Raw genomic sequence first — 12029 nt, 5'->3', positions numbered from 1 at the left:
AAATGTATTTTTAAAGACATTTTTAACTGTTAGATTATGTAAGTTTGGGATTTCCCTCATTGTGGAGGCTGGTTTGTATATGAATAAAATACAAGGAAAAGGCTGAGTTGGCGTGGGTGTGGAGATCATCAGTGTACAGTGTACCAAAAACAGTTTCGTCTCCACATTCCAACTCCCACTGCTGTCCCAGAAGAGGAGGGTGCCCCGTGGCATCACCAGTGCTGGCTGTTTGCTGTGTCAGGAAAGCACTGATGTGACATTCAGAGAAAAGTCTGTGGTGGCTTCAGAGAACAGAAAAGTAGCTTTGAGTGTCCCCCAATTAAAACATCCAAAGTGCTCCAAATTCTCAAACTTTTAGGCACCAACAGAACACACTAACTAGAAAATTCCACAGTTGACTTCACATGAAGGGCACAGTCAAATCATAGCTGTAGAGCAGGAAAATGACTCACTGGGCAAAGGCATTTGCCACCCAAGTCTGGTGACGTCATTTTGATTCTGTAACAGAAGTGCATATAGAAGGAAGAAGAGAAGTAGTTCCTCAAAGCTGCCCTTTGACTTCCACATACATATCATACATACATGTGCGCATTTGCACACACACACATCAATCATGCGTGCACACATAGAATCAATCAAAAAGTTAAAAACATAGTTATATTGAAAATACTGCATGAAGCCAAGTGGTGGTAGTGGTGCACGCTTTTAATTCCAGAACTCGGGAGGCAGAGACAGGTGGAACCCTGTGAGTTCCAGGCCAGCCTGCTAGTTCCAGGATAGCCAAGGACAGCTAAGGCTACAAAAAGAAACTCTGTCTCAAAACAACACCCCGCCCCTCGCCCCAAAATTGCATAAAAACTGCTTACGGCTATGTGGTAACGAATTCATGTTTAGACTTGAATCCCAGCCCCATTATATCTGATAGTATATACAAATATTCAAAAATACAAAATTCAATACATCCTGGTTTTAAGTGTTTTGGGTAAGCGGACCAAACTTCAGTGATCTGTCATAGTTATGTGTATGTGCTGGGACCACGGCACTCTGGCAGTGCTCCACAGGAGGGCTTGGCGTGCAAGAAGGAGATTGGGGAACCCATAAGGGAATTTTCCTGAAGATAATGTCTGTCGTTAAGTTTCGGAGATCTTGTTGGAGCCGAAGTACCAGGGCAAGAGAGCTCTTCTCATGCCTGACTTGGAGACATGAGAATTTTGCATGAATACAGTGAGGAAGTTATGAAGATGTGATCATGGTGATAAAGTAAGGTGCAGATTATGGAAAGCCCAGAGTGCCAAGTTGAAGAACATGGGGATATCCTGAAGGCATTAGGGAGCCAGTTATTGGAGTAGCCTAACTAAGGGAATGACTGAATGGCAGCTTTGACCAGGCAGATTACTCATTTTAGAAAACCCAGTATGGTATAGCAGCATGGAGACTGGAATAAAGAGTGTTGGGACCTAGAATAAGGAAAATTGTAATAATACAGGGGGAAAGGGGAGCCCTGGGGATGAGGATGATGGTGTTTAAACGTTGAAAGGACAGTATTTAAGGACCAGTGGTAGAATGAGGGTGGAGTGTTAATTTCTGGTGTTTCCACACCTGCCTAACACAAAATGGTGCTCTACCAACAAAGTTAGACCACTCTCAGAGTGCCGAGAAGTTGGTTACTTATAAACTGATGCTCGTTGGAGTAGTATCCAAGGATCCCTGTGAACCCACCTTCTACACATCTAGCTCAGGCTGCCACATAGCATGCTGGTGTTGTCCTAATGGCTTGCTTGGCCCTTAGGCTTTGAATTTCCTACAGAAGTACTATTCCTACCTTGTGAGAAATCTAAAAGTGTCATCTTGTAATTTGAAAGTCATCCTAAAACTGACATTGTTTCAGATAGCTTCTCCCTTTTTTGATGAAAGATCATTGGGCTGGGAGAGGATTTTCCTGGGGTAGAACAGTCTCAGAATCTCATCATTCAACAATTCAGATCATTGTCTACTTCCAGCAGGAGGATGCTGAGGTGACCAAAGCTTTTGAAGAAGATATAGAGACCCCACCAATACGAAACATTCCTTCTCCTGGACAGCTGGACCCTGACACACGGATCCCTGTGATAAACCTTGAAGATGGGACAAGGCTGGTGGGAGAAGACGCTCCTAAAAACAAGGACTTGGTTGACTGGTTGAAGCTGCATCCTACTTACACTGTTGATATGCCCAGTTATGTACCAGTAAGTAATGCAGAGTCTGGTTGGTTGGTTGGTTGGTTGGTTGGTTGGTTGGTTGGTTGGTTTGAGGTTTTTTTTTTTTTTCCTCTTCTTCCTTTTTTTTTTTCTTTTTTCTTCAAGACAGGGTTTTTCTGTGTAGCTCTGGCTATCCTGGAACTCACTTTGTACATCATGCTGGCCTCAAACTCAGAGATCTGACTGCCTCTGGCTCCCATCTGAGATTGTGAAGCCTTGCTGGGCCTGCCTAATTGCTTCTCATCTGAGGGAGTTTTTGACAGCTAGCTGCACCCTCTGTCTTTGGCTTGAATGTCTCCAGGTTCACACGTGTCCCAGTTTTCTGCTGTGACTTGTACATTGGAGAAACTGGTTCAGTGTGTCCTACTGAAGGACGCCCTCACAGTTACTTGAAGACATCTGTAACTCATTTTCCTCTTCCTCCTCCCCAGCATGCTCTCCTCACATGGGCTAGGTGTCTAGGCTTGGCAGTCATGAGTGCGTTTCCTTGGGCCTCAGACAAAGTGACCAACTCAGCTTTAAGCTCTTGTCTCCAGAGATTTCTTTTTAAGCCCCTACCCCTTCTGTTTTATACTGCACATCAGTCAATCAGTATCTCCATGTGATGCTCCTGTAGTCCACTTTCTAGCTGGCAACACAAACCTCTTACTTCCTATGCTTTTGTGATTTTTTTTCTTTTTTTGAGACAGGGTTTCTTTGTGTAGCCTTAATGGTTATTTTTTTTTTTTTAACCAAGTTCAGGCAATCTCATCTCCTGCTACTAACAGTGTCCCCACCCATCACACCTCAAAGCCAAAAATCTCATCCAGTTATTTAGGGTATCATCTCTGGGTTCATTTATGTCATTGACTAGAAATGAGTAAAGTTACTACAGGAAGTCTCTTTTATAATGGCATGATTTATGTAAATATTTGGAGATATTCACCTTTTTCCTGTTTTGTTCTTGGTGCCAAGGATTAAATTAAACTCAGGTACTCACAAAAATACTCATGCATAAAAAAAAAAGTGAATCTTAAAATTTTTTAAGTAGATTCTCAGTACCTGTTTGGTGGGCCAGTCAATGCTGGGAGATCCTTGCTCAGAAAAGACAGTTTCTGTTAAAACTCCACAACGCTTGGACCTCTTCTCTTAGGCATTTATCGGAAGGGGCAAGTACTAAATACAGCCTTATTAAATAAACCCTTTTCTTTTGCAGAAGAATGCAGATGTGCTGTTTTCCTCCTTTCAGAAGCCGAAACAGAAGCGACACAGGTGTCGGAATCCTAACAAGTTGGATATAAACACTTTGACAGGAGAGGAAAGGGTCCCAGTTGTTAACAAACGCAACGGGAAGAAGGTAAGTGCCAGGGAGGAGCTGGTGACGACGACGACGATGACGGATTGCATTTCTTCTAGAACCTGTGTGCTTGGGAAGAGGGAGAGGAGGGAAGTAGGGAAGGAAGCCTCTGCAGTGTTTAGAAGTTCACTGTATTCATTTTCCCAGATGGGTGGAGCCATGGCCCCTCCAATGAAGGATCTGCCCAGGTGGTTGGAAGAGAACCCTGAGTTTGCGGTTGCTCCAGACTGGACCGATATAGTCAAGCAGTCTGTAAGTACCAGACATACCATCAAACTGTTGTCCTCTTGGCTATTAGTTATTTAGTTGAAACTTAATCTTAGCTTAAAAGAGTTGTCATAATGCATCATTTTCACACATTGTTTCATACAGAGTCAGGGCATCATATTTTACACACACACACACACACACAATCGGAAATGAACTGATTGGTCAGCTCTGATGTAAAAACACTGTGTGGACATACCCACTCCCAGCCTGGAGGTGGACTTGTTCCAGGTGAGCCTAGTTAGCATCATCTGGGCGATGCAATGTGTATTGCTTGGGAGCAGTAAGATTATTAGCTGTGATTTCCAGTTTTAAAACAGACAGCAATTCTGCATAAAAGTTTATCAGTATTTGTTTCTTTTCAAGACAGATTAATAGCATGCTTATTGGGTTTGTTTGTGTAATAATACAATTAAAATTGACTCGTGGTGGAGTGTTCTAGCCATAGTGTGGTAATGAACGGTTTTTATGGACTGGTACCTACCTGATCTCCTGTGGTAGGGTCCTTGTACTTCCGAGTCCACCTCTGTATCCCTGCTGACTGCTGACCTAGTCTCCCTTCCTAATGTCTTGTCTTTTGGAGCTGCATAAAGTGGAAGTAGAACTACGTTAGCTGAGACTGTGGCCTCCCTGAGTATTTCCCCATCGCCCGGGCTGGAGTACGTATCCAGACCTGCTCTTTCCTGCTGCACAGCATGCTGTTGCATGCTAGGCCACCTCATGTTGTTCCTTCACCCATGGACAGACCGCTGGAATTTCCACATTTGTGAAACCATTAGTAAAACTGCCGTAAACATTTACATGCAGGTTTTGATGTAACTTGTTATTTTTCTGGGGTATATACTAACATGTGAGTCTAACTTATTAAATTTCCCACATTGTTACACTTTTTGTCTCATTCTTATCTATAGTTGAAATATCCAGTACACACAGTGTACAGAATAGCTTGTGGTCTTGCATGCTCCTTCATGATAACTATTTGATCATATTTCTTCCATATAAACCCTTTTTAAATTGACTGATATTTATCTGGCAATTAATTGACAAATGAAAAAGTTGTTTGTACTTGAGGCATGTGATGCACACATACACATCAGGTACTGATTACAGTCAATCAGCCGCTAGCTGGTGTGTTGATCCTTAAGTTAATTATGGATTCAGCTACCTGGGCATTTACTTCAGTGCTGGAGTAGCCTTGAATTTTTTCCTTTTTCCCTGCAACTCGGCACAATTCAGCAAGCGAACATAGCGGTAAAAAACAGAACCTGTGCTTTCCCAAGTTCTTGCATTAAGCCTTTAGAACGGAAACCATCGCTCACACATTTAGAACGCTGGTGTGAAGCTCATTGCTCTTCTGGCCTTGACAGCTGTTGTCTGCCTTTCCCTGCCCTCCAGGGTTTCGTTCCCGAGTCAATGTTTGACCGTCTTCTCACTGGACCTGTGGTGCGGGGAGAAGGAGCCAGCCGGAGAGGACGGAGGCCCAAGAGCGAGATCGCCCGAGCAGCCGCCGCGGCGGCTGCTGTCGCCTCTACTTCAGGGATCAACCCTCTGTTGGTGAACAGCCTGTTTGCTGGGATGGACCTGACAAGCCTTCAGAATCTCCAGAACCTCCAGTCCCTCCAGCTGGCAGGGCTCATGGGCTTCCCTCCAGGACTGGCCACAGCTGCCACCGCCGGAGGCGACGCGAAGAACCCTGCCGCCGTGCTGCCCCTGATGCTGCCAGGAATGGCAGGCCTGCCCAACGTGTTCGGCCTGGGCGGGCTGCTCAACAGCCCTCTCTCAGCTGCTACTGGAAACGCCACTACTGCTGCGCAAGGAGAGCCGGAGGACGGCCCTTCAAAAGCGGAAGAGAAAGGGAACGGAAATGGAGACGAGAATCGAGACTCTGAGAAAAGCACAGACGCCGTGTCGGCTGCTGACTCTGCGAACGGATCTGTTGGTGCTGCTACTGCCCCGGCTGCGTTGCCCTCCAACCCGCTGGCCTTCAACCCTTTCCTCCTGTCCACCATGGCCCCCGGCCTCTTCTACCCATCCATGTTTCTACCTCCAGGACTGGGGGGATTGACACTGCCTGGCTTCCCAGCCCTGGCGGGACTCCAGAACGCCGTGGGTGCCAGCGAAGAAAAGGCTGCTGACAAGGCTGAGGGAGGCCCCTGTAAAGACGGAGAGACCCTGGAAGGCAGCGATGCCGAGGACAACCTGGACAAGACGGCAGAGTCCTCCATCTTGGAAGACGAGGTTGCACAGGGTGAAGAGCTGGACTCCCTTGAAGGCGGGGAAGAGATGGAGAACAACGGAAATGCCGAGTGACAGCAGCAGTTCCGCTGAAAGTGTTGAAAACTGTTGACAGGTGGTAGTCCTACTGTTTACACTCACAGTTAATGTTCATACCTAGTTTTATAAGCTGTTCTGTAACATAGTGTAGCAAAAGAAAAAAAAAAGGAAAAAAGTCCAAGTCATGTTATGCAGGTGTGTCCGAAGGTATCTTGGTCATTAAGTATTGTGCAGTGCATTATTTATTATCCCTAGGAAAGATGAAATTTGAGAGGTGATCATGTCTTTTTAAGGAAACTTACATAATGCTCTGCGGTTTTTCTTTGGGTACCACTGGTATTATAATAAAGAGCAATTTGTAACAGAGCGGCACTAGCGGAAGGAAGTGCTGCTCGAAGGAAGTATGAAGTTATATATTTAATTTTTTAATTTTAATTTTTTGCTGTGAAGGTCAAGATGAAATTTACCATACATATCATAACTTGCCCATTCGTTTCCCTTTCTGACTGTATGGGGGTTCCCACATCGCGCATACACACACATCCATACACTCTGACAATCTCCACGTTAGTGTGAACGCCTCTACCCCGAGGTGCAGCAATAATAAGGCAGCTGTTGAATGTGAAGGGTCCCTTTGGAAAACTAACCTACTGGGAGGGTTCTTGCCAGACAACTGCAGTTCCATTGGCTTGTGGTCTTGTGATGCACTGGTATAAACAAAATAAATAGATTAAATAAAAGAGTGAGAAGTGAGAATCAGGTACCTTTTTTTTTTTTTTAAATTAAAGGACTTTGTTACTTTAGCCACAAAGCTAAAACAGCATTACCTCAGCTCTAAACTAGCCTTGAAGTTTACAGACAGGACTTTGTAAATGTTTTTCTTTGTTGTGATGTCCTTTTATTTTTTTCTCTGAAAACTGCTATCATGTAAGATAAAATGTAAATTGCTGCCAACTGTAGTAATGATGCTTTTAATAAAAGTGACCCATGATATGCAGAGATGTAGTTATAGAATGCAGTGTGTAGGGGAACTGGTGCTCGTTCACTCTGGTTTTTGTATCCACAATAGATGCAAGCACAGCATCCTGGCTTTCGTACAGTTGCTTGCTCTATCCTCTTATGCTAGATTAGCTGTTAGTACCACACTAACTGTCTTCAAGACTAGATGGGGAGAAAAACCTTGAATTACCTTTATGTAATTCCACACCAGATATCTCAGCAGACACACACACAAAAACCTCTTATTGCTCCCCTGAAAGGGCATCTGAGAGTAAGAATCCTGAAAATGTGTGCAGCCTGTGATAATGTGGCACACTGTAGACAAAGGGGCGGAAGAAAAATGAGGCTTTAATAGGCACACTATCTAGGTCATTTATCCTTGGATAATGGGAGAAAAACACAATGTCGTCGTGTCAGCAAGGGACACAAAGGCATTCTGGTGTCCTGCCGACCAGAGCGTGATACCAGAAGCTGGTGTGTGGAAAAACACACATGGAACTAAAATGGACCCACTTAAGCATGTGAGTGTGTACACGCACACACATTCACCCAGTCTCAAGGGCTACTAGTTTATTGAACCTTTTATTTTTAAAATAAAATTTAAATTATAAGACCTATTTTCTATGTCATTTGAGCAAACCCTGTTTCCGTCCATCTGAAAAAGAAGTGATGAGGATGGAATTGTGTGTGTCTCTTACCTTCCTACACACACACAGACATACACACACACACACATACACACACATATATACACATACATATACACACAATACACATATGCACACACCACACACACTACACATACATCCATACATACATACATACATATGTACATACATATACACACACACACACACATACACACCACCACATCACACCAGTGCACACACAGGTTATCCTCTCCATATGATGGGACAGCCTATTTAAATTCCTTTTAGACCGTGAGATTCCATCATGTATAGCCCAAGATGGAAGTATGGTCCCATGACTGGAAGAGGAAGAACTTGAAGCTACCATTATGGCTGATCCTTGAGGTTAAGCAGCCTGTGCTCAAGAAGGAAATGTCTTGGAATGCCTTCTGAAATAGATTCTTGAACATGGAAATAAAACCAGACCTGCACAAAACAGAGGGACTTAAATATTTAACTGAAAGGCTTTCGTAGGGAGAGCTGGTGTAATAAAATGCATTATAAGAGGGTCTATTCCAAAAATTCCTTATTTATTGGAAAGTTTCTTCTTAGCTTCTGTAAATAGAGATGTGATCATGACTCTGCCCCTGTCAGCATCAAAGGTTGAGTGATGAGGATCTTCAGAGCAGAGGTGTCCATTGCTTGGAGGCAGTAAGAACTCTGAACTTAGAAGTCAACATCCATTTTATATTACTCAAAGTCATTCAAACTTCCACACTGGAAATACGGTTTTTTTCTTCCAATGGAACGAAGTGCTGATGCTTACCTCCTGAGTCTGTCTGGAAAATGGTCTCGGTTCAGGCTCGTGCTAGGTGCTTCCTGCAGTGTAAGTGAAGCACCCAGGTCCCCAGCTGTTGTAGCCATGCAGCTTGCTGAGGAAAGCTGAGAAACGGCTAATGGAAGTAACTGGCTCACACTAACTTCTGGAGGACGGTCTGGACCGAGCGAGCTCGCCTTGCCCTCCTCAAGTACTGCATTCTTGGGTTGCAGAAAGAAAAATGGTAGAGGGATGATCTAACGTTTTTGGTGTTAACTGTATTTTTATATTTTCCTCTTCACAACTGCATGTGATAGTTGAGGCTGAGACTGGAGAGGAATGCTTTCTTAAGTTCATTTTTTGAGACAAGGTCTCTGTATGCAGCCCAGGCTGGCCATGCACTCACTCATTCCTGCCTCAGCCTCCCAAATGCCGGGGTCATCGGTGTGTGCCCTTGCACAGGAAAGCAAGCCTGTGAAGTTAGAGGTGGAAACTAAACACACCAAGTTGACTTGAGTCCCAGTGAGTGTGTTTAAATTTGAAGTGTATGTTGTCCCACAAGTATTTCTACTGTATGAAGAAACCAAGTTTTGGAAAGATGAACTTGACCTAGATGTAACCTGGTGTTGAAACCCAGTTTGGCCTGCCCTCCAAACCCAGGCTCTTAACCACTGTGCTAATGAAACCATGGCTCGAGAAGGCATACACTGGTGCTGGACTTAGATGAACAAATGAACAAGAGACCGGTCCCCTGCTGTCGTGCTGGCGTTCTGGTTGGGAAAAGACTGGTGGATTTAAGTTTTGGCAGACTTCTTAAATGAGGTGATGGGTAGGTGAAGATGAAGGTCTCCAGAGGACACAGCCAAACTCACCTGAGCTGTGAGAAACAGTAGGTGGCCTTGGCTGTGCGATCTCCCAGGCAAAAGGAATAACCAGTGTGGGCACCTTAAGTTGGAATGGAGAGGGAAGGAGCTTAGCATGTCTGCCTGGAAGAGTTGGGACCAGAACTTACAGGGCCTGCATGGTCCTGGTGGGCAGCTGAATTTCATTCTAAGCGTTAAAGACAATCATTGGAAGGCTCCATCCAGGAAAGTGAAATATTTGTGCCTTTAAAAGAGCAATATGGGAAGGAAAAAAAAAAAAAAAAAAAACCTTAGCTAGGCAGGGGTGGCGCACGCCTTTAATCCCAGCACTTGGAAGGCAGAACCGGGCAGATCTCTGTGAGTTCGAGGCCAGCCTGGTCTACAGAACAAGATCCAGGATAGGCACCAAAGCTACACAGAGAAACCCTGTCTCGAGAAAAAACAAACGAACCAAAAAAAAAAAAAAAAATCAATATGGGGACTGGAGCACTGGCTGTTTTTCCAGAGGACCCGGGTTCAATTCCTAGCACCACATGGCAACTCACAACTGTCTGTAGCTCCTGGTACAGGGGACCCAATACCTTCGCACAGACATACATGCAGGTAAAACACCAATGTAGATTAAAAAAAAAAAATCAATATAGCAGTAGCACAAAAATGAGGGCTTGCAAAAGGGAGTGCAGAATTCCAGCTGGGAGGAGGATCTAGCGGCCTTGGGCATCAGCAGTGGGCTTGGGAAATACTAAAGTCTTCTGTTTAAGCAAACTGCTCCATAAATAATTCCAATTAAGTCTTAAGGACAATATTCCCAACTCTCCTAAAGGATGTGTTGCTCTGGCTTTGGATCTTCCTGCATAGAACTGAATTTTAATTTGATCTCCTTCATTGTTTTACTGTATGGTTTAAATGAAATAGAACAAGACAGTGATCATTTCCGATATCCTCACTCTGACATCTTTCTATTTAAAGTGATGCATGATCTATCTGGCTCCTAACAGACTGAAGCTTTCATCACAGTAACAAAGGCGGCAGCATCCCATGCCAGTGTGCTCCTGGGTGTGCCCCTGGAGTGTGGCACCCATGCCATTGTGCTCCTGGGTGTGCCCCTGGAGTACAGGATCCCATGCCAGTGTGCTCCTGGGTGTGTCCCTGGAGTGCAGGATCCCATGCCAGTGTGCTCCTGGGTGTGCCCCTGGAGTGCAGGATCCCATGCCAGTGTGCTCCTGGGTGTGCCCCTGGAGTGCGGTATCCCATGCCAGTGTGCTCCCGGGTGTGCCCCTGGAGTTTGGCATCCCATGCCAGTGTGCTCCTGGGTGTGACCCTGGAGTGTGGCACCCATGCCAGTGTGCTCCTGGGTGTGCCCCTGGAGTGTAGCAGAGCCTTTGCTGCCTCAGGCCTACTATGGGCTGTCTTTTTCCTGTGGCTGTCCTGGCCCAGAGAGAAATTTATCATATGGATTTGGAGTTGTAGCTAAGCAACAACTTGGTAAGATTTCTAATGTGTAAAACAGAAGCATCTATTCAGAACATCATTTATGCTTCATTCTAGGTGACTTCCTCCACTGTCCTTTCACTCCCTCAACATTGTGCTCTGAAAACTTAATTCCAGAGTTACTGGAGAAGCCTGATGCTCTAACCTGACAGGATCAGGATCCAGGTGATGCACTGGCATCCTATTCTTTGCAACTCAAAACTCTCTCACAGCTGTCAGTTTCAGTTCTAGAAACCTGGGATTGGACATGGGCTGGGCGGCTGAAACCTCACCAGGCTGTGTAGTTAATGGGTTGGGGAAGGCACGTGCATCTGAGAATGGCATATGACTCCTGCTCAACATGTTTCACCATGCCTCCCTGGGAGGCAGGACGCTCTGCTTGGTAGATTTCATATTTTGTGTGTTACTATGTATTCATGAGCTAATCCACACCGCACCCCAGCCAGTTAGGCCCATGCTGTGGCTACTACCCCTTTGCGTGAGAAATGGGGTCATTTGCCCAAAACCAAGTGGTAAGACAAATGTATTGACTGAGAAATGTGAGCTCCCGTGGCTATCTTGACCATCTGTCTTGATTATAACCTACCATCAACACTAATTTAACCTGTGGTCTTAAAATATTAACAGTTAAAATAGATTGAGCCATTTTTCATAACTCCTTAATCATTGGTGGTAAGCTCTGAAGACTGTAAAGAAGTTTCTAGAATCATATGCTGCTACAGGACAAAACTGACCAATGAAGGCTAACAAACTCATGTGTGTATGTGTGTGTGTCCAAGAAATTACAAGTATGCTTAATATTCCCGCTATTTTATGATATAATCTATGCAACTAACAGTCTAAAGTTCTTAAAAATGTATTTGTGTGTGCATGCACATGCATTCCCACCCACATGTGGGTGCAGGTGTGTGAGTGCCATGGTGCATCTGGAGGTTCCAGCACAGCCTTCAGGGTAGCTTCTCTCTGTTAAGTTAGGATCTCTCCTGTTTGTGCTGTTATAGTGCTTAATTCAGGCCAGCTAGCACATAAGCTGGTGGGTTGTCCTGTTTCTACTTCCTGTCTCCCCTTAGAAGTATTGGGATTACAAGTGGGTATCTTGTGGTCTGGGAATTGAGT

General features: G+C 44.8%; 1 protein-coding gene across 4 annotated transcripts in view; it reads left to right on the top strand.

The window, feature by feature from the left end:
* Window positions 1–7111, top strand: part of Chd7 (chromodomain helicase DNA binding protein 7) — a 182658-nt gene extending 175547 nt beyond the window's left edge. For 3 of the 4 annotated variants that reach the window (XM_028878514.2, XM_028878511.2, XM_028878512.2), the window contains exons 35-38: window positions 2001–2225; window positions 3433–3573; window positions 3721–3825; window positions 5236–7111. In XM_028878514.2, coding sequence (XP_028734347.1) covers window positions 2001–2225; window positions 3433–3573; window positions 3721–3825; window positions 5236–6150 — 1386 coding nt within the window. In that variant the 3' untranslated portion in view covers window positions 6151–7111. The remainder of the gene's footprint in view (window positions 1–2000; window positions 2226–3432; window positions 3574–3720; window positions 3826–5235) is intronic. The other variant, XM_028878517.2, reaches the window with a different exon arrangement.
* Window positions 7112–12029: the final 4918 nt, after the last annotated feature.

The sequence above is a fragment of the Peromyscus leucopus genome, chromosome 2 (assembly GCF_004664715.2).
Source record: "Peromyscus leucopus breed LL Stock chromosome 2, UCI_PerLeu_2.1, whole genome shotgun sequence".
Lineage (NCBI taxonomy): Eukaryota > Metazoa > Chordata > Mammalia > Rodentia > Cricetidae > Peromyscus > Peromyscus leucopus.
The sequence above is the reverse complement of the archived record's forward strand: the minus strand, read 5'-3'. Positions and strand labels throughout refer to the sequence as shown.